Raw genomic sequence first — 27585 nt, forward strand, 5'->3', positions numbered from 1 at the left:
ATGAGGTTGGTTGCTATTGCCCCCATTTTTCTGGTAGGGAGACTGAGGCTTGAGAACACCCAGGGTCAAGGTTTATCAGAAGTAGCCTCCCGCCTTGCTGACAGCAGGAACTAGGGAGGCGTGGGTCGAAGAGTGGGATGAGCCAGCACCCCTTCCACCCTGCTTTATCCACCCAGACACCCTCTTCCTTCCAGACCCACCCCGCCCCAGATGGTTTCCTTTCAAACTGGCCAACGGCTAGTTTTCCAGGTTCCTGGCTTCACCAAGACCTTCCTGTTAGTGAAACATCTCAGAGACCTTAACTCCTAAGAAGGACACAGGCCAGTGTGCAGACATGAAGGTCACTTGAGTAGAGGCACTGGGGAACTTTTGAGGGCCCTTTCTTCATACAAGATTTTTTTAATTATATGTTACAACTGTATTGATATAAAAATGAGTATATTAATACTATATATTGAAATATTTTCTTTGACCTAAAAGTTCATTTGTTTCTTTTGGCGGTAAAACATCTTTCTGGGGCCCTATGGCGGCAGATGAGTGACTGCCAAAGATGTCTACGTCCTCCTGGCCCCCCGTGTAGCAAAGGGAATGGGGGTTGCAGGTGGAATTAAGATTGCACATCATTTGACTCTAAAATAGGGAGATTATCCTGGGTTCTTCGGGTGGCCCAATGCATCATAAGGGTCTGTACGTTCCTGGCTTTGCCGATGGAAGGGACCACCGGCAAGGAGAGGGGCAGTCTTCAAAAGCTGGAAAAGACGAGGGAGCAGATTCCCGTTGGAGCCGTCAGAAAGGAATGCACCTGCGGACACCGTGAACTTAGCCCATTGAGTCTTTGTGGACTTTTGACCTCCGAAACTGCTAATAAATTTGTGTTCACTTTGTGGTCATTGTCAGAGCAGCAATCGGAAACTGAAGTAGTCCTTAAAAGTATGATGGTCCGGGACTCCTTGCCAGATGGATGGCGTCCCTTGGGTAGTTGGGGTATGCATCCCTGCTCTACCACTTAATGTCTGTTGACTGCACAAGTTGCTTAATTTCTGGGCGCTGTGAGGTAGGGATTGCTTTCCCCATGTACCCACCCACTCAAGGCTCAAAAAGTGAAGCAAGTCACCAGTAAGCAAGCAGAACCCAGCAGGAGAGCCTGTCTTCTCCACCTTAAATGAGAGGGCCGAAGTCACGGGTCGCATGGCCGCCAGGGGGCAGCAGAGGCTCGACCCCACCCCCATTCTTCAGTGGGCCCAACTGCGCTTGCGCGATGGCTGCTGGGGGCAGGGAACGGGAAGTGGGCGGGGCCGGCCGGAGCTGCGGGCTGAGCGCGGAGCGGCAGATTGGCACGTGAGGCCCGCGGGGACCTGGGGGTGAGGAGACCCTTGGAACGGGATTGCGGGGCTGACGGCATTGGGGTGAGGCTCAGGTGGGGATCCTAGTGGTGCAGGGGTGAAATGGGCCGCTGAGGATCCAGAGGGGGCATGATGGGGGGCTGCCGCGGCAGGGAGGCCGAAATGGGGAGACTCAAAGGATTAGGGGGCCGCTTCGTGGGCTGAAGAGAGAGAGGAGCTGCTGAGGACCCTGAGGCGGGGAATTGGTGGACTGAGGAGCCAAGGGTGCAGAATTGGGAGGACATTAGCTTGACGGGGGTGTGGCTGAGCCAAGGCCAGGTGTGGACTGAGGGCTAGAGCGGCATGGGGTGCTAAGAGGTGAAGCGTCCCCATTTTCCGGAGTCTGGCCCCTCCCCTCTTCTCTCCGCAGGAGCATCTGGGCCGGTCCCACTGCCCAGACGCCCACCCCACCAGCCCCTGAACCTTTGCAGGACTGCGTCTCTGCCCAGGTGCCCCCACCCATGGCCCATGGCCCTGCCCTGAGTGTATTTAAAGTGTTTTAGTTAAAGCCAGTGTTGGGGCTGCAGCAGCTTTAGCGGGACGTGTATGTGAGATGGAACCGCAGCCAGGGAGACCACGACCTAAGGCAAACCCTTTAACCTTTCTGTGTAGTAGGGGGAGATGGCACCTGATTGTGGAGATTTTAGTAAAGGCCTGACATAGTGGGTGGTGATGGACCCGCCCCCCCCACCCCCTGCTCCCACCCAGCTACACCCAGGCCCTGACTGACAGGTGTCCGCATGGCAGTTAAGTTCTGTGAGTGGAGCTCTGCTCTCTGCTTGGGAGATGGACTGTGAGGGCCAGCACTCTGAGGTCATTTCCGCTCGCTTCTGGCCTTTATGCTCGTATCCCGCCTATTGTCAGATTTCACTCTTTTCCTCCTGCAGCCGAGGTGGAACTGATACGGGCATCTGAAGATCCCGTCTGAGTCCAGCTTCACCTTAGTGGCTTTAGTTGGGTTGTTCGCTGTCCCCGAGCCTGTTTCTTCATCTGCATTGTGACTTAACAGCATGTACTCTCTGCCTAGTTGTAAGTGGTAGACAAAAAGAATGTCCCTTTGAGAATTGGAAACTTCCACACAAGTTCATTTGTAGAATTCCTTTGAGCTAGCACCTGAAGCCAGCCCTGTCTTTAAAACCTTTCTCTGCTGCCCACCATGTTCCATAGCGTGTTTTAGCTTCCTCTTTGAAGGTTACAGACCTCAGGCTGCACATCCCAACCCACACCATGCACTCGTGGTGGAAGGAAGCCAGCTCCTCCCCGCTGCCATCACACTTGTCAGCTGCCATGCACAAAGGCCTTGCCAACACTGGAGGGGACAGGGGTGGGCTCCCTGCCCTGAGGAAGCTTGTAACCTAGTGAGAAAGTCGGGCCCATAAAAAGTGGTTCTTGCACAACAGTATGCCCATGCTTAATGCCACAAAACTGTGCTCTTGAAAATGGGTAGAATGATAAATCGTATGTGATGTATATGTTACCATAAAAATACATATGCGTTTGTATGAGACCTGGAAGCAGTTACAAACTCTCCCAGTAGTTATTCAGAAATAAAGACATACGATTCTCCATTTGCAGAAAGGTTTTTAACAATGGAGACAATATTTCTGTAACAGTGCTGTGGTTTCCTTTTCAAAGGGTTGCTATTTCTTTGTGGGGCTCCCTGAAGTTAAGCAGGGCTCAGCAAGTATTTTGTCCAGATCTAGGAAAATGCAGCTGTACGAATAAGCAGTATGTTGAGCATATGAGTCAAAGCTAGTCAACTAGAGGAAAGTACATATTTTAAATGAAAAAAAAACAAGGGACTTTTTACAAGTCGGGTGCTAGCAAAAGTGCACTGGAGCCACAGAAGACAGAGGGCATCTCCAAAGGTGTTAGGGTTTCAGCAGAGCTTGGATTAGAGAGGTCTCGGGGCACGATGGGATGCCACCCACCGGTGATGCGCAGGAACATGGAGGTGAGGGGCTGTGCCAGGGCAGGGGCGCAGTAAGGAAAAACGGCGCCATGAGAGAGGCAGAATTGGGGCTGGTGACAGGTGTGGGGTGGGCGCGGTTTCTGGCACAGTTAGGAGCCAGTCATGAACCCTATCCCACGACACTAGGCCAGTCACTTGGCCCTGCTGCTGCGGCCCCCACCTGTAAAGTAGAGGTAATCGCGGGTTGTGAGAAGTGGAAAGCAGTGACCCAGGCAGAGTGCTCAGAGTAGTGGCGGCCTCTGTGGGCTGCTGGCAGATGTTGGCTGGCAGCACTGTCATTCAGCCCCCTGGCTGCCCGCTGGTGAACAGTGCAAAGGGGCCTCGGAACAGTGCAAGTGGTTTCCCGGAGCCAGGTTTAGCCAGACTGGTAGGGGCAGGTGGCACTGGGAGCTGGGGGCTCGGTGTCCCTCCCATACTCACCCCCGGTCTTTGGTGACTTGCACAAATTCATGCACAAGTCCCTCACCATCATGCCCAGTGGGGACATCTCTGTGCCAGACTCGGTGCCACCTCAACCTGCACTACCTGCTTCTGTTGCCTGCCTGCTGGCCGCTGCACTGTTCCTGAGGCCGTCTCCTCAGGTGGTCCTGTCGGAGCTCAGGGCCACAGCATTGTCCCCCACCCTTCCTGGCAGTCTTAGGGCCACCTCTGAGTCCCACTTTGGGGAATTCCTCCCTCTTGCTGTCTTCAGGCCTTTATCTCCAGGCCCTGGGCTCCCAAGGGCAGGGATTGTTTTGCTCATATCCGTGTGACTCCATCACAGAGTCGGGAGTTTGTTGAAAAAAGGAAGGGCAGGGAAGGAAATTAATCGTAAGTCATAAAGCAGCTGGGCCTCAGAGAACGGAAGCCATGTCCTGGTTCCTCTCTGTGCACCTCGCCGCTTCTAGGTGATGTGGAAACCAGCCTTGGTCTTCAGCAGACAGGGTGGCCCTGGGCCACCTACCTGTCTAGTGAAGGAGGGCGGCTGGTGCAGGCCCTGAGAATATGGCAGCTTGCTCCCCAGGCTACAGGCCAAGCCTGCGCATGAGCACTTGTCACTCCTGTGCTGCCTCAACCCCCAGACCTCCCCCGGCACACACGCCCCACTCCGACTGCTCTCCAGGCCCATGCTGGACCCTGGACTTGGGGCAGTGGGCACATGACCTCAGCCTTGTGCATGGCGAGTGGGGACGTGGAGAGGACCCATGGCAGAGACCAGGGCCGCAGCACAGAGAGGAGGGGCCCCCAACCCCCAGGGAAAAACTGGCCGACTTTGGGGGGTGGGGGCCCAGACGGAGAACAGTATCCCAAGGCTGTGAGGCTCCTACATTACAAAATGTCCGGTGGTGCCACCACCAGCAGGGTGAGGGGCCTTGAACTCTGCTTTATTCTGTGGGCCATGGTTGTGCATTCTGGGGAGGTCAGTGAGCACACGGTCATTTCATGTGGATTCTGAGATTTCATTGCCTTTGGAGTGTTTGTTTCTGGGCTCAGCATTTCCCAACCCTGCCGGGCACTCAGCGTTGCTCCAGGCAGCTCTGCATTACTTACATTTCTCTCCTCTAAGCAACAGGAGACCAGAATGCTTTGGGTTTGAAAGCAGAGGCAGAGGCAGAGGAGGCCGCTGTCTCTGCCCATGGGTGTCCAGGCTTGCTGGGAAATTCTCACTGTCACCTTGTCATTTTCATTGGCTCAGTTCTTGTGTTTGTGGCCAGTGGTGTGGCCTCGCAGGCCTCCCCCACAGCTGACCCTCGCCACCCCATGGGGCTCCCTGCCTTTCCTGATCTCTCCATTCCTCAGTCTCACCCTGGTGGTCATAATGCAGTGAGTGGTCTCCCTTCTCTGTTGTACTTCTCAACCATTTTTTTTTACCTGTCGGCCATAGTAACCTGGGGCTCCACTCTGTTCACTTCTGCTGGTGACTAAATGGAAGGATAGCTGTGAACTTAAGTCTGTCCCTGTGTCCTTCTGTTACAAGTGGCCCTATTTCTATATTTGTGTGTGTGTGTGTGTGTGTGTGTGTCTGCTTTTAAAAATTAACTTTAGATGCCTGTCTCTGGAAGAAGGAGAGATTTTTGTGTGTGTATGGTTTTTAATTGACCGCTATTTGCCCTTTGCCCTCAACCCCTTTGCCAGTCGACATTTAACTCTCCCTCTCCCACTCCCCCTCGTGTTTCCATCTTTATTCTTTGAGAAGACTTGCACTAAGTTAGTGCTTGGCAAGGACAGCCCTTCCCCTGGCCATGCTCTGCCCTGGGCTTGTGAGCTGCCTTCACCCTCCAACTGCAGTCCCTGCCTGCAGCTGCCCTCCAGAGAAGTGGACGGCTGTGGTCTGTAGGTATCTGAGACTGACGATTCTGGAAGATTCTCTCCTGTGGTTCTGCCCTCTCCATTCACCCCTCAGAACCTAAGAGGCCTCAGCTGGGGATGGGCTATGAAAATGCTCCCCTAAATCTCCTAAAACTTGAGGTGTTGCTTGGGTTCTCAAGTCAATTTGTTGCCATCAGGAAACACTGTTTCTTGGGGGGATAAATTTGTGGGATTCCTTCCCAAAGAACATTCCCAGCTGGCTGCTGTGGAGAGGAGTTGGGGGGGGGGGTGTCGAGAGTGAGGGGCCTGTCAGGGGCTCATGGTGATGGGAGGTGACTACCCAGGTGTGTGTTGGGTGTGTGTTAGGAAGTGGGGCCTGGAGAGTGCCAGGCTGCAGCCCCTAAGTGAGATTGAGGAAGGGTGGGGGCAGAGGCTAACTTTGAGGGGCAGTGAATGGAAGAACTGTGGGACTGGGTCGGCAGGGCTGAGCAGGAGGTGGGAGTCCAGCAACCCTGGGGACTGTGGGTGTGTCTGACTGGCTGGGCCTTAGCTAGCGTGCAAACTGAGAGAGGCAGGCCGAGGAGAAGGGGGCAGGTGTGAGATGGAGAGGGTGGTCCTGAGCTGGGGGAGAGGAACTGGAGTCCCACCTTGGGGTGGAGGGTGGGGGTGAGCAACACCTTCCAGATGTGAGAGAAGTGGGTTAGGGGAACAGGGGTGTTAAGCTTGGGCTCCATAAACCTTCTATGACCCTATCGTCCATTCTCAGGCAAAGGACTGCCCCTCTGTAAGCCTCAGTGTTCCTATCTGTGAAATGGGGGCCCATCCTGGCTCCCAGGAGTGTTTCAGGTCATGCCAAAGGGCTGGCAGCTAGCAAGCCCTCCACCCTCCTAAGCTTCCTGGGAGGAAGAGCCCTCGAGGCTGGAGCCGTGTGAGGCAGTGGGATCGGTGGCCTGGGCCGTCCCCAGCGCCTCTCCTCCAGCTGGGCCTCTGGAGGCCTGGACTCTTCCTGTTGCAGAGGACTTATTAGGCTTGACCACATTTGAAACTCCCCTGACTGTCCTGAGTTCACCCTCTGTTTCCTACTGTCTATATCCTGGGGTACCCCTCACCTTCTGGGGAGCCCTTTCTGCTCCCCCTCTGGTCCATCTCTGAAATAGCCCAGGACTAGCCCTGTCCTGCACATGGGCCCTGCCACCATCCTGTCCAGGCCATTTTCTTCCTTCCTTTAACAGGTGACCCTTCTCCCCTTTGGGTACCACTTCTAGGCTCACAAACCTGGTGCCATCACTTCCTCACCTCTTGGATGCCCAGGTCCTGGGTCAAGTTGAGCCCCCTCACCTGCCTCAGTGGCCTGGTCCTAGTGTCCCTCTCCTACCCACCACTGGCCACTCTGGCCATTGCTGCAAGAAGCTGTCCTGCCTTCAGGATATCTAGGCAGTTATTTCCTCTTGCTCTGGCTCCTGAAGCCACTTCTCTAGCCTCCCCCACGTCCTCTCTCAGATCAGAGCGGCCAGGGTTGTCCCTCCCACTTAACTGTGTGTGAAGCTGGGTGGCCTTCTGCCCTGGGCCCCGGAGTTGGTGTGGTTTCTGCGCTACGTGTTTGAAGGTGCAGGAGATATATCTAGGCGCCAGGCAGTCAGCACTACAAGGCCCAAAAACCCCACAGCAGGGCGCTGAGTGCTCCCTGTTTTTGCTGACCTTGGTGTCTCCCCCTAGTGCATGACTGGAACCCTGCCAGCAGTCCCCTCGGGATGCTCTGGGCATGGCCTCTGGAGCCCCCGAGCAGAGCAGCTGGATAGCAGAGGAGACCCCCAGCTTCCTGGACGAGTTCCTCCGCGACTTCCCAGCCCCACTGAGCCCAGAGAGCCCTTTGCCGTGGAAGGTCCCAGGGACAGCGCTGAGCCAGGAGGAGGTGGAGGGCGAGCTGGCCGAGCTGGCGGTGGGCTTCCTGAGCAACAGGTAGGCCTTGTACCCACCGGGAGGGGACAGCACAGCACGGGATGGGAGGAAGAGGCATGGCATGTGCCACACGCTGACCTTGAACCTGGCATTTACCCCACACTTCCTGCCCTGTGCAGTTTGTGTCCAGTCTGTGCATCTCTGTGGCAGCGCTGCGTTGGTTTCCCAAGACGGCCATAACAAAGCACCACAGGCAGTGAGGCTTAGAGTCACAGAAAGGCATCGTCTCCGCCCCGCAGGCCGGAAGTCAGAGATCGGTGTGTCAGCAGGGCCGTGTTCCCACCCGAAGGCTGTCAGAAGAGTCTGTTCCAGCCCTTTCGCTCAGCTTCTGGTGTCATCACTGCCCCTTCGTGTGCCTGAGCCTGGGAACACGCCACTCCAGCCTGGCTTTCCTTGTCACATGGCATCTTCCCATGTGTCTTTCTTCACATGGCATCTGTTTTCCCCGTCTTTCTGTGTGTCTTCTCTTGTAAGGACTCCAGTCCTGTTGGATAAGAGGCGCCCCCTGTTCCTGCAGTGTGACCTGCAAAGACCCTATTTCTGAATAAGGTCCCACCATGAGCCACTCGGGTTAGGACTTCAGCATATCATTTCGTGGGCCACAGTTCAGCTCATGACAGGTGCTAAGCAGTAGATCCTATTTCTGTCCCTTTTCACAGGTGGGGAGACAGAGGCCAGATGGGTTAGGAAACTGGCCAAGACCTCCATTTTGGGGCAGGGCCTGGCCACGTGCCCCACATGCAGGCCCCGCTGCCCCGCAGACGGGTGGTGGTGCTTCCCCATCTCACAGATAAGGAAGCTGAGACCCAGAAGAGGGGAGTCTGACCAGCAGAGAAAGATGTGCGGAGGCTCATGGCGTGTGGGCTGGTAGGCCACACGGCATTCGTAGTCCCTAGTCACTGCGTCACCCCTAAACCCAGGACAAGGCCCTGGCCTCAGTGTGCCTCCTTCTCCGCAGGTCAGCTCCAGCCCCCTCCCCTCGACTGCCCACTCTTTCTTGCCCGTGCAGCTGCAGTGCGGGAGCTTGGGTCGCTGAGCACAAAGGCTTCTGGTCGTGGGCCTGTTCTGGGGCCACATCCATCCCAGCATCTCCCGCAGTCCCACAGCACTCAGGAGACAATTCCCAGTGACCACGTCCCTCGGGGATGGCATGTGTAGAGGGGACTGCCAGCTGGTCTGGCTTCGAGGAAATAATTTCAGAGGCAGATGGAGCAGAGTGGGCCTGGGACCTGCTGATGCCACTTTGGGGGTGCTGGTGGTGTAGGAGGTGGGAGGGGAGGGCAAGAGAGGGCTCCCAGAGTTCTGCCTCCTCGGGGCCAGGAGCTTGAAGGACGGGAGGAGAAGGAGCCAGCCAGGCGCAGCAGCCACACTCAGAAGGGAGAAGGGAACTCGAGGGGCCCAGGGCCGCAGAGTCTATCCTCCCAGCAGCCACAGTGCCTTCCATGGGGCCTCGGGGGCCACGGCAGGAAAGGTGGGCCCAGGAGGGTTGGCACCTATGCCGACCAGGGCTGGAGAAGAGCGAAGGCGCCCGCACACTGCTGTGCCAGGGATAACGTGTCCACAGGGGCAGAAGCCAGGTGGGAAAGGCAGCCTGGGCGCCAGCAGAGCCCCAGGTGAGCTAGGCCTCCAGGCACATGGGGTCCAACCTAAGAAAAGGTAGTGGCCACTGCTCGGGGGGCCTTGGGGGGGCACCAACTTGAGGGTCGAGTCCTACGTCAAGGAAGGAGAGGGCTCAGAGAAGGGATGTGCAGGGAGGAGGAAGATCGGGGACGGTGGGGTGGTTTTGCTTCATAGCAGTGGAAATGGCAGAGGGTGAGGAAGAGGAGGGTAGCTGAGCAGGAGCCAGGGACCACACTCCTGCCCGGAGCAGGGCCTGAGCTGGAGCAGTCAGGGGTTGGTCTGCAGGGTCGTGGGATGTGGGGCCTTGGAGCAGGTGCCTAACGCTAAATGCAGGGAGAAGCAGGACTTGTTTGAGGTGGAGCGGGGCTTCCCGAGGCCCCGGCAACAGGCAAGGCTGAGAGGGAGGGAGAGCGGTGGCAGCAGGCCCCAGGCTCGGGTGTCGACTGAGCACCCTGTTAATTAGCAAGATGACAGAGCAGGACTGAGACTCTTAGTGACAGAAGAGACCAAGAGTCACAGCCCCCTGGAGGGGGTCGTTCAGGCTTCTGTGAATCCCCCTTAAAGTACCTTCAAATGTACCTTAAAATGTAATATTTCAAAGTCTTCTATTTTCCAGCTATCTTAGGGGATTTATTTTCGGTTATTTTGGTCCTTTTCTAGTTTTTCTTCTGTCTGTAGACATGGATGTTCATGTGGTGTCTGCACTGTGTGTGACAGTTGGAGCGTCCACTCAGGCTGCAGCACTTGGGCTTGTGGGTGGCAGAGGCCCCAAGCATGTTGGTCCGTGGAGTTTTTTTTAGATTGTCATTTGTATCTTTAAAAAAAAAAAGATTTTATTTATTTATTTGTAGGCAGAGGGGAAGGGAGGGAAAAAGAGAGGTAGAAAAACATAAGTGTGTGGTTGCCTCTTGTGTGGCCCCCACTGGGGACCTGGCCTGCAACCCAGGCATGTGGTGTGTGGGCTGGCAGGCCACATGGCATTCGGAGTCCCTAGTCACTGCATCACCCCTAAACCCAGGACAAGGCCCTGGCCTCAGTGTGCTTCTGAGCGCTGGGAATGGAACTGGCGACCCTTTGGTTTGCAGCCCATGCTTAATCCCCTGAGCTACACCAGCCAGGCTGTAATTTGCATCTTTCATGAAACTGTCTGGAAGTCAGATCGCTGAGTTCAAGGGTGTGATAATTTACATCCTATCTGTTCCCTTGTTGTTTGCAGCTCCCTGTCACATCTCAGGTTCCCAGGCAGTGCCTTCCTTACTCTATATTATTCAGACATGTTTTCGTCTCTACTGCTAAACTGGAGATTCCTTGAAAATCCCCAAGGCGTGTGGGGCTGGAGTGTTTATCGGGTTCCTGGGCCTTGCTCACACCCTGTCCCCTTCACTGCCTCTTCTGGCCCCTTTAGGAGCCCTGACTGACACCAGGCCTGAGTGTCTGGCGGCGGGGATTGGGGCGGGGGGGGGGGTGAGGGTTGGGCGGGACCCTGGAGGAGGCGGGAGAGGCATCCGGGAAGCAAGCGTGTGGCCCGAAGCCAGGCATTGTGTGGGTCCCCATGGCCGGAAGCTCAGTGGCCTCGGCAGTGGGACCTCAGGGGCCTGCAGGAAGGCTCAGCGTGACCTCCCCAGGCGCCCCTTGCTGCTGCTGTGAGAAGGGAAGATCCGGTGGTGGACAGGATATCCCCGAATGGCAGAGGAACTCATTTCTCATGTTGGCCGGTTGCTTTTCGAAGGCATTCATCCCAGTGGATCCCTAAGACCACCTATAGACGCCACAAGTGCCCAGCCCCCAAAGGGACGGGAACCATCCGCCAGGCTCTTGGGTGGTCCTTGTCATCAGGGTGAAGCCCAGTGGGTCAGTCCAGCAGAGAAGCACGGGCCACCCACCCTGAGCCTTGGCCCCCAGCCCTCAGGGAAAGGCACATGGGGGTGAGCCCACCTCCCACTGTTGGGGAGGCAGATTTTGGGGTCAGGATATGTTCTAGAAGCTGTAGGGGCACCAGGCGTAGTGACCCCTATGCCTGGAGGAGCCAGGGAGGGCTTCCCAGGAACACAGTGTGGGAGTCAGCCCCAAGGCTCGGTGCTGGGCAGGCAGGCCAGAGAACCGTGGAAAAAACACATCTGCGGCAGAATTTTTTTTAATTTAAAAAATTGTATTTATTTAATTTTTAGAAAGAGGAGAAGGGAGGGAGAAAGGGAGAAAAACATCAGCGTGTGGTTGCCTCTCACGTGCCCCTTCTGGGGACCTGGCCCAAAACCCAGCCAGCCACGTGCCCCATCTGGGAATTGAACTCGAGACCCTTTGGTTTGCAGGCCAGCACTCAATCCACTGAGCCACACCAGCCAGGGCAGTGGCAGAATTTTTGACAGTCCTTCCCCATGGGCCTCGGTCGGTTCACCCCGTAACTTACTAGGAGCTGCCACTTGTCCCCCTTTTGCTGCACTCAAGATTCCCATTTCCTCCCTCCATTTGCTTTCCTATTCCTGCCCACACCAGTCCCCCAGTTCTGTTCTGGATGGCCTGGCTGTGACCTTCGAAGCACTCAACCAAGTCTTGCTTCCCAGAATTGTCCCCACACGGGCCTGGTCAGCCACCTGTCCAGCTGTTCCCAGGCCCCCACCCGCTGTCCGCCCAGGGAAGCTCCTTCAGGCCGTCGCCCTCACCCCCGTGTGTCAGAGGCCACATCTCCAGGCCATGTGCCCGTCAGCCCGAGGCCTCTCACCCCTCCGTCGGACCTGAGACTCACTGTGGACGTGGAACCTGTCCGGCTCCCTGCCCGGCACCTGCTCTGCCCCGTCCTGTCCACCACCAGGTCCTGCCTAGCTGGGGCCTTGGCCTCCTGGGAGCTCACCCTTCAGTCGCCCTGAGTGGAGAAGCCAGAGAGAAGCCTCTCCCATCGTGGCACACCCCTCTTTAAAACACACTGAGGTCAGGACTCCCCAGGGGCCTGATGTCTGCACCCCCACCCCCAGCATCCCCTGGTGCAGGCTGCTCTGATGGACCAGGGACCCTGTGGGCCAGGCACAGCCCAGCCTTCCAAGTGCAGCCCAAGATTTGTTTCCCGGGGTGGCCATAATGAAGGAGCACAGGCTGGGTGCCTTAGACAGCAGAACTGGGTTGTCTCGGATTTCTGGAGGCCGGAAGTCCAAGATCAAGGTGTCAGCAGGCCTTGTTCCTTCTGGTGGCTGCTGGCCACCTTGGCTGTAAGTTCATCACTCCGGTCTCTGCCTTCATTCTCCCAGTGTCCTCTGTGGGCGTGTCCATGTCCGGATTTCCCACTGAACAGGATCCAGTGTTACTGGACCCACTCTGCTCTGTGGTGACTTCATCTTAACTAATTGTATCTGCAACCAGCCCTGTTCCAAACAGGGTCATGTCCTGAGGTACTGGGGATTAGAACTTCAACACAGGGATTTGGGGGGATACAATTCAACCCATAAGTTCCCCCATACCCAGAGGTCCCCAGCTGGTACTGGTCACCAGGCACCTGTCATCAGGCTAAACATTGTGCAGTTTGTCTGGGCCTGGCCTTGAAGGCCAGTGGACACAGCTGACAAGGCTGCGACACCCCTCCCCACCAGCCTCAGCCCCCGTAAACAGTGCCACATGGACAGGGGCTCCCCAAGGACCAGAGGCTGACCTGCTCGTTATGGCCCCACAATGGGATGCATGTGGTCATTGCTACCTCCAGGGGGGGTCTCCCTGGGTGGAGGGGGCCCAGGTCTCCCTCTGGAGGACTCAGGCCAGGGCTGAAGTGTTGGCTTCTGCTGAGGAGCTGGCCCCAGTTCACTTATTATTCCCACCCCAGGAATGCTCCACCACCACTTGCTTCATCTCTGGCCCATGAAGCAATTTCCCAGCTGCTGCAGACAGACCTTTCTGAATTCAGGACATTGCCCAGGCAGGAGGAGGAGGAGGAGGACAACGAGGAAGTGGAGGAGCAGAAGGCCCCTGTGACCTGTGAGTTGTCTTTCTTGGGACCCCAGGCTTAGCAGGCCACACACTTGCCAGGCCAGACAAAGGACAGGCCACCAGTGGGAGAAGGCAGGGCTCAACTGGCCTTCATCTCCTTTCCCATTTTGCTGGGGGAAGACGGTGTGGCAGCACAGGGCTGAGACCCACGAGGGGATAGCACCGTGCACACGTGCTGGTGACGGAGCAGGACCAAAAGCACGCATAGCCTGATGACCATGGGGGGAGCACAGCAGCCGCTCGCTGGGCTGCAGAACAGCCAGGAGGGATACCACGTGGCCCATTTCACATGGGAGGACCCCAGGCTCCAGACTTGGTCAGCTTCTGTTCTGCCTCAGCCAGCGTCGCCCCGTAGTGATGTCGGAGTTGGGAGGCTGACCTGGGAATGGGCTCCCAGGGACAGCCTTGATGTCCAGCTGGTAGAAAATGGTAGAGTTTGGCCCATGGCCTGGGCCCACCTGGCCCTGTCAGGTGGAGACTGGATTTCCACGAGAGCTTGGGGAGGCAGCCTGCTCCTGGGACGGTGGTCATGCACAAGAGAGACTCATAAACGGAGTGAGCCTCACGCTGAAAAGGCAGGGCTCTTATTTTGTCTGTCTTTCTTTCGCTTCCCCAGTAACTCCTTTCTCTTAACATCTCACCAAAATGTGGGGTCCCGTCGGACCGGAGCTCCACACAGCAAGCCGGGGTTGCTTGGCTGTGGCCTGCGGCAGAATGTGCGGTGGGCCCAGCTGGGCGCCAGCACTCAGTCACTCCACACCTCTGGTGAAGGGTGCAGCCCAGGCTGCACGTGGGCAGGGCTGAGGGCCAGTGGGGGCCCGGGCCTGGTCAGCAGGGTAGTGGGTACCTCGGCAGGTTCCGCTTCCTTTGCCATTTCCTATCTAACTGTGTTACTTTATTATTTTTTCACTGAGATATAATTGATGTATCACATTGTGTAACTTTAAGGTATACAGTGGGTTGATTTGGTTCATTTATAGACTACTTTTGCTGACACCTCCCCTACGTCGCTTAATTACAGGCATACCTTCGAGATACTGGGGATTCAGTTCCAGGCCACTGCGGGCAAAGTGTCAGTCTTTTTACCGGTGGTGGAGGTTGGGGGGGGGGGTACCTTGCCTTCAGTTTACAAAAAATGCAGTATCTGTCAAGCACGATCCAGGGAAGCATAATAAAACAAGGTATTCCCGCATTATCTGACTATCTCAGCACTAGTGGGAGCATTCAAAGCAAAGCAATGAACAGGTCGGCCAAAGAGGAGAAAAGCAGCCTGCCCCTGCAGTAGGTACCAGGCCCTTCTGTCCAGGTCCCCTGCCCTTTTCCTGGGCTCCCTCTCCCCATTCCCGTATAGCACGGCCTCATGTTCCCACCTGCGCGAGACAGCAGCTCAGTGACAGGCAGCCATTGCCTCCACAAAGTCCGCAGGCCTTTGTCTCTGCAGAGGGAGCGCCTGCCAGCCCCACCCCTCCTGCATCCCCGCGGGATGTTAGCGCCGCCTACTGGCAGGAAGGAACAGTACAGCAGCAGATTTCTGCACTTGGGGGCTCCTGCTCCTGCCCTCTGTGCAGGCCTGGATAAGCTGTCCCTGTCAGGGGAGTGGGGCTTACTAAAGTCTATCAGTGGGGTGTTAGGATCATCCCCCAAGAGCAGCGATGTGACTAAGACCTCTGTGTGGCAGGGTCAGGTGGAGCCATCAATGGCCCCACCCCAGTGAGTAGTTCCTGCAGGAGCCAGGAGAGTAGCGTGTCCTATGAGCAGCATCGGAAGTGTGTGGGCCAGGTGATCCTCCCTGTAGGTAATCATTCTCATTGGTACTTGCCCTTTGCTGGAGCCAAGATTCAAGTTCAAGCATGCTGCTGGACAACAGCAGCATGACCTAGGAGAGTAAACAGCGCTCTGCCCTCCCTGGGCATTTCAGACCTGATAAAGCGCAGTTCTCAACAAAGGCCGTTCACGGCCAAGTCCTGAGTGTGGTGGCAGCAGCAAATTCCAGACTCTCCTGATGGGTGGGTGTCTTCAGAAATATCTCCCCAGGGCTTCCCGTGTTCCCCGGCCCTCCACGCCTCCCCTGGCCTTGGCCCTTCTTTTCTTCTGCAGCCACCTCCTTTGGGCACAAGCTATTTTTTCTCCAACTCTCCAAACACTTCAAGTGTAGCCTGTGACACTCCTGAGTCTACCACGTTTCTAGGTACTTGCCTGGGGCCCCCTCTTAGGTGACTGGCACCAACTTACCTGTACCTGCTACCAGCACCTGGGGCAGCAGGGTTCCCAGGAAGGGTTTGTGCACCAGAATGAACTGAGTCTCTGAGATGTGGCACCCGAGGGTTCCTTTGGACTCTTCCTTATTTGTGTTTTCTTTAGAGCCAGGTTTAAGTAGGATTTAAACTTTTAAAGTCTATGTTGCCGGCAGTATCACTTGTTGCTGCATAACATTGACCCAAAATGTAGTGGCTTAAAACGATGAACACTTACTGTCCCACAGTTTCTGTGGGTCTGGAATTTGGGAGCAGCTGAACAGGTGGCTCTTGCCTAGGGTCTCAGGAGGTCAGACGAAGGCCAGTGGGAGCAGAGGCTGCACTTCCGACATGGTTTAGTAACACGGTCGTTGGCAGGGGGCCTCAGTTCCACCCTTTGTGGACTCTCCACTATAGGGCTGCTGGAGCATCCTCATGACATGGCGGGAGGCTTCCCTCAGAGCCAGCGGCTCACGAGGGAGACAGAAAGGGACAGAGGGGGAGTGAGGAAGACAGGGCACGTGACAGGGAAGCCACAGTGCCTCTTGGGACCTGGTATCTGGAGCCACTCACAGTCACTTTGGTTTTATTCATTAGAAGCAGGTCACCGAGGTCACAGTTATACGTTCAGAGGGAGTGAATGGAGCTCCCATCTTTGAAGGGAGAAGAATCGAAGAGGGTGTGGACGTATTTTAAAACCATCCCTGGGGTTAACACTTGTACTGGCAGCCTGGGCAAGCACTGGAGAGGTGTACGGCAGAGAAAACGTCACCTGTAAACCGCCGCCTGCCGGGGGAGAGCCGCTGCTGACGCGGCAGGCTGGGGCTTCGCTGCCTTCCACCTGCCGGGTCCCGGTGGTCGAGAAATGTCTCACGTACTCACGACTCAACTATATGTGGGGTTTTCCATCCTTTTTTTTATCAACATTTTTTCATAATATCAGCGTTTTTCCATAACGTCATGGCATAGGCATTTTACATACTTACAAGCTCCGTATAAGTCCATGTTCGTTTTTATTTAAACTTTATCTGAGAGAATGCTAGCCTCAGATGCAGCTGTAAGAAATAACACATTGGGATCCCAGGCCCCTTTTACCCAGTTACCTGCAATGGTAATGTTTTACAAAACAAGTAAAATATGGTGGCCAGGATCAGACATAGTCAGGTGGTTCCCTCATTCCCCTGCATGGCCACCCTAACACCCCCCACCCAACCTCTGACGACCACCAGTCTTCTCAATTTCTGTAATTTTATCACTTCAAAAATACATATAAGTGGAATTACACAGGACGTAACTTTTGGGGATCAGCTTTTCCCATTTAGCATAATTCCCTGGAGACTCATCCCGGTGTCTGTATGTGTCCATAGCTCCCCCCCGCCCCTGCTGAGTGGCGTTCCACTGCAAGATGTACCCGCGTCTGTGTAATTGTTCCTACATCGGGGGACACCCGAGCCGATCTGGGTTTTCACCTGCAGTGTGTGGGGCTGCTCTGAACGGTGGGGCACCAGTCTGTGTGTGAACAAAGTCCTTGTTTCTCTGCGATAAATGCCAAGGGGTGCGGTTGCTGGGCCAATGGCAGTTACGTGTTTAGTAGTGAAAATTATTTTTAATAGCAGTGTAATTCTTTGTCAGAAGTATGAACCGTAATTTACTCTGTCGTGGATATGTAGTGTTTCTAATTAATGCAGAATCATAATTGGCTCTGTACTTTGTCCTTAAATTACTGGCACATTTCTGCTGTTCCCTTGGGGCGGGATTCCACGAGTGGAGGTGTTCCACGTGGGGCAGGAGGCTCTCGGTGGGTGTTGCCAAACCAGACACAGCTCACTGCTGATGATACGGCCTGTCCTATTGGCTGGTATGCCGGGGGGGGGGTGCTGGCTGGAGGGGCTGTGCAGGCCTGTGATGGGGCTGTCTGGAGGCCACGTCAGGGGGAGGGGGGCAGGGGAGGCAGCGGAGCATCAGCTGGCCTGCACTGGTGCTTCCCTAACGACCCCCATCTTGCCCATCAGTGCTGGACACCAAGGGCCTGGCGTGGAGCTTCTTTAACCGTCTCTGGGAAGTATGCAGCCATTGGCAGAAGCAGGTGCCCTCGACAGCCCGGGTTCTGCCACGGCAGTGGCTGGTCTCCATTCACGCCATCCGGAACACTCGCCGCAGGATGGAGGACCGGCATGTATGCCTTCCTGCCTTCAACCAGCTCTTCGGCCTGTCCGTGAGTGCTCCACCTCCCGGGCCCTGGGGAGGCCTCACCAGCGTCTCCAGTCAGGGCAGACAAGGAGGGCTTGCACAAGGGGTTGGAGACCACTCTGGGCGCCAAGCAGAGCTTCCAGCCAGAGCCGAGGCAGGAGTGATGCCTACAGCTTCCATCTGAGGGCCACGGTGCTGACGTCTCTCAAAGCACTTCCAGGGAGTCTGGGAGGCCCAGTTCATTGTCCCAGCACTTCTGGGCCAGGGCAGCCACTAGCCACCTTGCTTTCCCAGCTGAGGGACTGAGCAGGGAATGGTTTTCCTGAGTCTGTTGTGAGCGGAGGCCCTGGGCACCAAGTTCACCCGCACTCATGATTGCTGAGTCCCGCTCTGTCTGAGGCACTCGTGGCCGCCTGACACGGCTCCTGGTGCCAGCAGCCTAGTGCAGAAGGGGGTCTGACTCACCGGAGGGTTGTCTGGTGGCGGGGGCCAGGCTGATTCTTCCAGGCCCCTCCTGACCCTAGTGGCAGTGCCCGATGAGAGCCTCAGGCTGGGTCCCAGCCACAGTCAGGCATGAGGCCAGCCGGGCAGTGACTCCCACTGTGTTCCCCACCAGGACCCTGTGGACCGCGCCTACTTTGCAGTGTTTGATGGTCACGGGGGAGTGGATGCCGCGAGGTACGCTGCCGTGCATGTACACGCCAACGCGGCTCACCAGCCGGAGCTGCGCACAGACCCTGCGGAAGCCCTCAGAGAAGCTTTCTGGCGCACCGATGAGATGTTCCTCAGGAAAGCCAAGCGCGAGGTGAGGACAGGTAGACCCGTCTCCCATGCAGTTTGGGGGCGAGGAGCCATCAGCATCAGAGGGGCCCAGCCCCTGCGGAGGGCGTGCTGGCCTCATGGGGGAGGACAGGCTGGCTGTGTTAAGATGTGCCCAGGATTTTGTCTTAATTAAGCAGCGTAAGATGACGGACACAGAGACAAATGCCCGAAAGAGCCGTTTATTACGTGGAGGTGTTTATTACTTACAGTTCCCAAAAGGTGGCGCCATGCCACACAGTGCCGCGTGGGAAGCACCCCCACGGGTCAGGTGGCAGAGAGAGAGGAGAGCGTGGCCATAGCCTTCACTGTGGTCTCCGCCGACAGGCGTGGGCAAGGCAGGGCCAGCGGGACACCGTGAGCTCAGGATTGGCTCACTGGACTCAGCCATATAGGCTCTGGGCTACCCGGCCAGTCCCAGCCCTCTGGGCCACGGGAACGTCGGCCCGGCATGAGACGCAGAGCAGATTGTTGAAGACATGGGCTCCCGACCCACTGGCTTGTGCACAGCAGGCACTCTGCAGGGAGATGTTTGCTGTCTTCAGGAATTAGCTGGCCCGGCGGGTGAGGGCGGGGATTCTCTCCAGGGTTAGCAAGGCCCCTGGTTTATTCAAGCACCATAAAATGCAGAAAACAAAACACACAGTGCACAGCCCGAGTGCCCGCCGCTCTCCGGGGCGGGGTCTCTGCAGGAGCCGGCGTGTCCGGAGTGTGCTCCCTCCTTGGGAGTTCGAGCTGCTCGGCGGTGAGGCCTCTGCTGCTGAAAGAAGGAAGAACCAGTCCACCCCCCCCACCTCCACTGAGCCTCTTCTGTGTTCTCGTCAGTGGGTGTCTCGCAGCCCCGCGGGGTAGATGCTGAGATCAGGCCCATGTTAGACACTGGGAAACTGAGGCCCAGTTGACACGGCTGGTGAGGAGACGTGGGGTGGGGGCCTGCGCGGAAGTCAGCACAGCCGGTCTTGACGGAAAACCTCAAGGCACCTAAGACAGCGAGGGGGCGCCCTCGAAACCCCAGCCTGCCTCAGCCTCCTGGCCGCTGTCACCCCCAGGAGATAAGAAAAGCCTCCGAGCTCAGGGCCACTCAGAGTTGGGAAAGGATTCTCTGAAGCAAGCGTTTGGTTTAGTTTGTCATTTATAAACATCTTTATTGAGGTATAATGACACATAATTAGTTGCACATATTTAGAGCGTCCGATGTGATAGGTTTGGACATATGTCTCCCCCCCTGAAACCCTCACAGTGACAGATATTCGACCCAGAAGTTTCTTCCTGCCCCGTTTCCCGTCCTTCCCCACCCACCTGCTCCCCACTCCTCTGCCCCCTGACACACAGATGTGTTTCCCGAGTTTGATATAAATGAGATCACACGGCCTGCGCCCTCCTTCCATGCAGCACCGTCCTGTGACCTTCACGGTGCCTGTCCGCCTCAGCAGCCCTGACGTCTCCGGCTGAGCACTCTCCCGGCAGTCCCTCGGTCTGCACAGCGGGTGCCTGCGGGGCAGGTGCCTGGCTCGCCCTCACCCCGCTCGGCCTTCTCTTTTCGCAGCGACTGCAGAGCGGAACCACAGGTGTGTGCGCGCTCATCGCAGGAGAGACCCTGCACGTCGCCTGGCTCGGGGACTCCCAGGTTATCCTGGTACAGCAGGGACAGGTAGTGAAGCTGATGGAGCCACATAGACCCGAGCGACAGGTGAGGGCTCCCTCCACCCACACCTGGGACATCCCTGGCCCCCTTGGCTGGGCCCGTCAGGGAAGCAGGTGGTCAGTGAGCCCTGGCCGAAGGTCCCTGGGACAGATTAGGAAGTAAAAGGGACCATCTTCCCAGGAAACCCCGTGGCACTCCTCCATGGGGAGAGCTCCCCTGCTGGGCTCCAGTGGCCAGGGGTCCCCTAGAGCTTGGGACGCTAACAGCCAGTGGTCCCAGTAAACCCCTCCTGTCATAGTGAGGTGGCACCCAGAGCTGTGGGACGGAGCTGGGCTGTCTACCCAGGACACAGCCCAGTAAACAGGGTCAGCGTGCAGGGTCCTAGCGTGCATGCCAGCAAGGAGTGGCCCACCTGGGCTATGGGGAAGGAGGGCTTCAGGGAGGAGGTGACGCTGGGCTGGAAGGAGACAGGCTGGGAGCTTTGTTAGGCGGAAGCTTTGCTGAGACCCTGAGGTCAGTCACCCACCTGGAAACGAGGATCACGTTCCTACTCGGACCATTTCTCACCGAGGCGTCCATTCTGTGTCCTGAGGTGGGAGAGAGAGTCTGCGGGTCTGGGGGATGCCTGTAGCCCCCACGTGCTGCTCTGCACGGGCATTTTCTCCCCGTGCACCGGGGGGTGTTTCAGGTCTTCAAGTAAACTGCTCCCACCCCCTCCTAGGACTGGTGCAGTTCCATTCATTTTCGTCTCTCCACGATGGACAGTTTTTTTTTTTTCAGTCTTTTGGTACTAGAAACAAGGCAGCAATCAATAACAGTACAGCATGTCCTTGTAACAGTGCAGATGTACCTTGTTCAGGTTCGTCTGCAGGGCACGGACTTGCCGAACTACCCGCCCCCCGGGCTGGGTGGGGTCCTGAGGAGAGAAGGCGTTTGTTTAGTTTTAGTTTCTGTTAAGGAACTAGCTCTCACATCTTTCCAAGTGCTGAAGATGGTTTACATCACCTTCCCTGGGAACACTCTGTTCCCGTCCTTCACCCATGTTTGTCCCAAACCGTTGCCCTTTTTTTACCAATCTGTAGGCATCTTATAAACATCGGGGAGCTTGGCTCCCTGTCTGCGCAGTGATTTGCAAATTCTTTTGTCTTTATGGGCTTTTCCACGTGAAGTGTTGGTTTTATGTAATTCTGTGGAACTGTCTCTGTGACGTCTAGAAAGCACTGCAGGGAGTATGGAAACAGCCGGGAATGACAGCCTTCCTCAGCCTCACGGCAGCTCCCAGCCTGTGCGCAGCCTCCTAGCTACGCCGCTCTCTCCGTGCTATAGAGGAGAGAACTGACGCCCAGGGAGGTTAAGTAACTTGCCCAAAGCACAGCCAGGAAGTGGCAGGTACTCTCTGTCACTTCCGGGCCTCCAGTGCCTGCTCTCAGGTGTGCCCTCCTGCCCCAAGACAAGCAGTCAGGTGAACTGTGGCCCGAGTTAGTGGTAGAGAGAAACCTCTTCTTGGGGTGCTGGTTCTGCACCCGCTGGCCTCACCCATGTAAGTCAGAGTCCTACACCCCCTCTGAGGCCCACTGAGTACTTTCTGCAGGTAGCACTTTCCAAACACTGCCTGAGCTCAGGGTGGGACGTGACACCGTGGCAAAGAGCAAGGACAGATGGCCGTGCTTGGCCCTGGCTCCACCCTTTCCAAGCCTCAGGCTCATCATCAAGCAGCGGACAGTGTCGTTACCCTCCCTGAGGCGGCAGACTCATGGCTGGAAACCTCTAGCTGGGGGTGGTTTATAGGGCCAGAGGTTTGAGGACTCACAGCTGGGCTGGGCCTCGTTCTGTCCACTCAGGCCGGGAGCACCGTAGTCCTCTGGGAGTGGGCAGGGTCTGCGGGTGCAGGAGAAGGATGAGGACCCGGGCCACAGGGCTTGTCTAGGGCCTGGTTCAGGTCTCATCCAGACCTTCCACATGCTGCACGTGCTCGGTCTCCTCGCAGCAGCTTACAGAGAAGGGACAGTGTCCTGCACGACAAGAGAGGCAGTTGGGGACCTGCCGTCTGACCCTGGGGCTCGTGTTCCTTCTGTTGCCTCATGAGCATGTCCCTGACCCTGAAATGCTGCTCAGGGATGGGCTGCTGGTCAGTGGCCATGAGTGACCTGTCTGTGTTTGCACAATGACCTATTTAATCACTCCTGTAGCTGAAGGGCGATTAGGTTATTCAGAATTTCTCACTATGTGACTAAAGCCCCATTTGGGCGTCTTTCGAGAGCAGTGGCTCCGAGCGCTGTCTTAGACACCGGCTCACCTCCTCTGGGTGGCAGTGCTGGACACTCTGCCCCCGCCCCGGCTGTCTCCCGCAGGACGAGAAGGAGCGCATCGAAGCGCTGGGGGGCTTCGTGTCTCACACGGACTGCTGGAGAGTCAACGGGACCCTGGCTGTCTCCAGAGCCATTGGTAAGGAGGTGAGGGCAGGAGCGAAGGCCACCCAGGGCTCAGGCCTCTGGACCCCACTGTTGGGGACAGCAGTGTCATGTGCTGAAAAGGTGCCTGTCGTCAGTGGGGTTGGGTTGACAATCAGACCGTGAAGGGAGGGTGGAGAGCGCAGGCACAGACGCCTAAGAAACTTCCATCTCGCACAGATCATTGTGGCTCAAGTTGCACGTCCTTACCTTTTTGTTGAAACCCTTCCTCAAACAATCTAGAGGGAAACCTTTGGTTAGCTGGGAGTTTTAAATACTCCGTAAGTGAGGTCTACCCCCCCCCACACACACACTAATGATTCTTTTTTTCCCCTGTCTTTGACAATCTGAAGTAAAAGCAGCCCCTCACCTGCCCCACCCCATTTTCTCAGCGTCCACCGCTGCCAGGCCCCAGTCCAGGGCTCAGCAGCCCCATCTCGTCTTCAGACACTGAGGAATCGCCTCCTTCCTGATAACGTCTGTCTTCCTTGCCAAGAATCTTGCCCTCTCTATACCCCTTCTTTCTGTGGCTTCTGCCCTTGAGTCTCTGGGCACACCAGGGCAGGGAAGTGGGAGCCAGGCTCCCTTCCAGGGGGTGGGGAGTTCTGGGCAGTTCCGTGTAAGGGACGACAGGGTAGAAGGGGGCCAATGGGCAGCCTTGGGGGGCCTGGGTGAGGTGAGCTATAGAAATTGGGAGAGGAGGAGAGTTTGAGCTGCATCTGAAGGTAAAGCCAGTCGGACTTGCTAACAGGTTGGATGTGGGGTGTAAGAGAATCAGAGGAAACCCCCAAGATTTGGGCCTAAGGACCTGAGGATCGTGGTGCCGTTCTCCTGGAGGAGCAGGCGTGAGGGAGGAGGAGTGAGCTTGGTTGAGCGCCAGTTGGGTGTCTGGGGGGCGCTGTCAGGAGCTCAGGGGAGCCAGGGCCACCACCCATGCTGCGTCCCAGGCCACGCACTCTGGGCCCTGCTCCATGGGAAGTGCGAAAGCAGTTTTGTGGAGCTGAACTCCCACCCTCCTGGGTCTTCATTCTTCCCCCAGGAACACCAGAATATATCTGTCATGTCCCCTCCATGCGATATCTTATTGCCCTGCGTCTTTGCCCATGATCATGGGTGTCAGAGGGGAGTAGGCACAGCGAGGCCAGGCTGGCAAAACGAGTGGAGCAGCCAGCAGGCCGATTCTCTGACCCCAGGCGCCTCTCTCCCGTATACAGGGGATGTCTTCCAGAAGCCCTATGTGTCTGGAGAGGCAGACGCGGCCTCCCGGGAGCTGACCGGCTCTGAGGACTACCTACTACTGGCTTGTGATGGCTTCTTTGACGTAGTCGCCCACCAGGAGGTTGCCGGCCTTGTGCAGAGCCACCTGGTCCGGCAGCAGGGCAGTGGGCTGCGTGTCGCTGAGGAGCTGGTGGCTGCAGCCCGGGAGCGGGGCTCCCATGACAACATCACGGTCATGGTGGTCTTCTTCAGGGATCCCCAAGACCTGCTGGAGGGTGGTGTCCAGGGGGCTGGGGACTCCCAGAGAGACCGGAGAAGTCAGGCCGTGCCCTCTGACCTCTCAGAGTCAGAGAGCAATGCTCCGTGGAGAAGTGAGGAGGCCCAGGCCCCCGGTGGTCCCTGCCTGTAACCCCACCCCTCAGATGTCCTAGGACCCGACGGGTAGTGGTGGCAAGCGGGCACCACCCAAGCAGTGCTTTCCCCTAGGATTCCCGAGTCCTCACACTGCTCCCACTGGTCCGTCCGGACCGCTGCGGAGATGTGCGGGACGGTGGCATCATGCCTTGCTCATGACGGGCAGTAGAACAAAGGAGTCCTCACCAAAGCGAAAATGACCCGGGAACTGGACTGGCTCTTGCTCCCCATGGGGCAGGGGTGGAACCAGAGGCCACAGTCACTGACTGCAGCCAGACCAAAGACACCGGGCAGCAGGACACTGTGTGGGCCCTTGGGCAGACCCAGGGTGCCCGATGCAGGTTTCTCACCCATTCCTCGTCGGCCTCAGCGGTGGGCTTCATGTCTGCAGACACGCCTGGCGGGGCCTGGCTGGTGGAGCTTGCTCCCCAAACAGGAGAGGATCGGGGATCGGGTCTGCGGCAGTCACCCGCCTGCATCATGGCAGCCGTGACGTGTGGCTCTGGCCTCACTGGCCCCTCTCGTCCTCCACACACCCCGGGAGGGGAAGCTCAGAGATGCTACACTTGTCTGTTGTGTGCCAACCCCCCTCTTCCCGCCCGGGGAAAAGTCCAATTCGGAAAAGCAGTATTTCAGGTTTTGTCTTTGTTCCATCAGTGCCAGGGGGACCTGTTTGTCTAATAAGCAGAGCTTAGCATTTATTTTATTCCTTAGAAAACTTAACGTATTGATATTTTTTAGGGGAAACTTTTTTTGCAGTATTACCAATTTTTTTTTTCTTAAATCAAGATTGAAACAAAAATCTTTCCAGGTAGTGTTAATAAGCCATTCAAGTGCCTTAAACAGTTTTAGGTAAGGCTGGACCTGCCAGGCCTGGGATGGGCTCTTAATAGGCACATTTAAGTTTCCACAAAAGCGGGATTGATTTTGTGACAGTGGATGGTTTAGGCTAGAATTCTTCCCAGGAGAGTGACATTCCACTGGCAGCAAAGTGGCTGGTCCCTAAGAACGTGGGCTGTGCGGCATGGCCCAGGCCAGACCACGGGGCTCCGGGAGCTCAGGGTGACCCTGGCCCCTGCCTGATCCCCACCTTCCTTGGCTCTGCCACTTGGTATCTGGCTGGACCTTAGGCTGAGAGCCTGAACTCCATGAGCAGGCAGAGCCTTGCTGCTGTTTGGAATGTTCCAGAATGTCCTGTGTGTTGGTAGTTGGATTGGTTTCATTCAGAAACACATGAAAGAGGCTCTGGCAAGTCTGGTGTAGCTGGTGGGTCTGTTTGGAGGCAGCCGAGTGCAGCCAGGAGTCTGTCCCACCCACCCAGCCCTTGCCCCTCTTTCTGCCAACAGCTGGTGGCCCCTGCTGCCTTGCTGTGTCTGCCTGCAGCATTGCCTGTCTGTGAGAGAGCGTGTCCGGGTCCCCGACTGCTCTGGGAAGGCGAAGCTCACGGTGGGGATGATACAACTGTGTGGAGTAGAGAGTGGTGGTCTAAGCAGGGCAGTGAGCGGCTTAACCGAGGCCCTGGCAGGGTGTTCCCTGGGCGCTGGGCAGTGGGAGGAAGCTTGGTGCCAGGGCCCCACGCCAGGAGGTGCAGAGGGAGCATTCCGAGTCCACTACAGCAGCAGGGCCCCAGATCGGTCCGCGCAGGGAGCCCCCAATCCCAGTGGCACTGAGGGGAGTCCCAGGGAAGGATAGGAGCCTTGGGGGGCCACTGCCTGAAGGCTGACTCTACCCCTTTCCTAGAGCAGGACGAAGACACTGAGGCCATGTAGTCAATGCCTTGCTTGGGCCTCGTGATAAAGCATCTTAGACACAGGCACTGCTGTTCAGAGAAAGTTCGGCAGCCAGCATGACCAAGTGTTGCCCCATTTCACTCGAAGGCCCCCACTGCCTTCTGGGGGTCAGAAGCCCCTTTGTCAGCCCCTCCCAGCACAAGACTCGGTGTGGCCCCACCCTTTACTTACAGCCTGGCATCCTGAGGGCGTGGCCTGACTGGAAGGAGGGGGCAGTGGGCTCGGTTTTTTTCCTCTTTTATTTGCTGATCTTATTCCATTGATTGCTGCCAAGAGAGAAGCTTCGCTGTGTGGGGTCTGGATTACACCACTTAATGGTCTGCTTTGTGCCCTGGCTGGAGGCTCCACCAGGACATTTCTCCAGGCTTGTCCTGCTGTCTTTCTGACCCCCAGCCAGGCTGCTGGGCTCCAAGCCTGAACCCCAGCCCCACCGCCAGCAGAGGTCTTTGCGGTCTGGCCGGCCTGGCAGCCCAAAGAGTCTGTGTTCTCTTGCTGCGGCCCTAGGCACAGAGCGGTTCTTTTCCATTGGGACTGGCTGCAGGGGGAGCCACTGGGAGACCCTCAACCTCTGAGCAGCTGGCTCCACTTCCTCTTCAGTTCCCAAGAGGGCTCCTAGCTGAGACACTGGTCTGGAAACCTTGATCCCCCTCTCAAGTCCCAGCTTTGCCACCGGCTCCTTATGTGAGCTGCAAAAGTCATTGTACCTCCCTGGGCCTCAGTTTCCCCTTTTTTGGGCACAGTGTTGCACTGAATTTGCAGCAGCTTCTGGAATTCTGGAGGAGCAGGGAGGCCCTGGGGCAAACCCAGCACGTCCTGGAGAGATGCTGCTGAGGACCCCTCCCCCACCACCAGCAGGGTGATTAAGTATTACTAGTGTCTATTCTTAAAACTAAGTGGGTTGGAAAAGAATTGAGCTACTGATGCCAGGGCTTTATGTGGAATACAAAAGCTGGAGAACTCTAGCTCCACTTTTACAGGTAAAGCCGATCCCAAGTGGGGGTGGGGGTGGGGTGGGAGAGGGGGGCAGGCACAGCGGGGCTCCCCAGGGCAGCTAGTCTAACTACCCACCTGCTGAAATCCAGAGGTGAACCCATGACCTCCCCAACCCAGCCTGTCCTCAGCACCCAGGGCTAGGAAATGGGTGTGCTTTAGGGAGATAGCAGTAGGTGCCAGGCCGCGGGGAGAAGCAGGGGCTTGCTGAGATCCTGGATCCCACCCTCCCTGAGCCCACTGCAGTCCCGCCTCACCCCTTCCCCCAGCTACCTCAGCAGTGTTCCTAGGGCTTCGGGCACAGCTCTGACAGGCCTGGCCTGATGCCAGCCCTGCGGCAGCCAGGCGGGCTTGTGCAGACTGGGCTGTTTGGTTTGATCCTGCCCATATCCCAGAGGGGCAGCCCCTAGGGCCTGGGCTCTCCTCGGGGGCCCCACAGCTTTGCCAAACTTGCCGCGCTTTGCCGTTCTCACGCTGTGCCAGCCTTGCCAAGGGTTTATCTGTGCGCATTTTGTGAGGTTCTGTGGGGGGTAGGGGTCCTTTCTAAGGCCGGGTGGCTATTACCCTGCCTGCAGGGACCAGAAAGGCCGTCTCCTCCCAGGGCTGCTGTGCTCAAGTGTTAATAAACCATGAGTTCTGAAACA

At 56.9% G+C, this 27585-nt stretch overlaps 1 protein-coding gene across 5 annotated transcripts; it reads left to right on the top strand.

The window, feature by feature from the left end:
* The first annotated feature begins 1275 nt into the window (after window positions 1-1275).
* Window positions 1276-27585, top strand: PPM1F (protein phosphatase, Mg2+/Mn2+ dependent 1F). Of its 5 annotated transcripts, none has more exons than XM_037158744.2 (8): window positions 1276-1361; window positions 7360-7602; window positions 13028-13179; window positions 17438-17640; window positions 18232-18420; window positions 19981-20124; window positions 22431-22524; window positions 23744-27585. In XM_037158744.2, the coding sequence occupies exons 2-8, from the start codon at window positions 7406-7408 to the stop codon at window positions 24154-24156; spliced, it is 1392 nt and encodes a 463-aa protein (XP_037014639.2). In that variant the 5' UTR covers window positions 1276-1361; window positions 7360-7405; the 3' UTR covers window positions 24157-27585. The 5 variants fall into 5 exon arrangements, with proteins under 5 accessions (XP_037014639.2, XP_037014641.2, XP_037014638.2 ...); XM_037158746.2 differs by having other exon boundaries at window positions 1283-1338; XM_037158743.2 differs by having other exon boundaries at window positions 1298-1406.

The sequence above is a fragment of the Artibeus jamaicensis genome, unplaced genomic scaffold (genome assembly GCF_021234435.1).
Source record: "Artibeus jamaicensis isolate MK-2021 breed Jamaican fruit bat unplaced genomic scaffold, CSHL_Jam_final contig_1128, whole genome shotgun sequence".
Taxonomy (NCBI): Eukaryota; Metazoa; Chordata; class Mammalia; order Chiroptera; family Phyllostomidae; genus Artibeus; species Artibeus jamaicensis.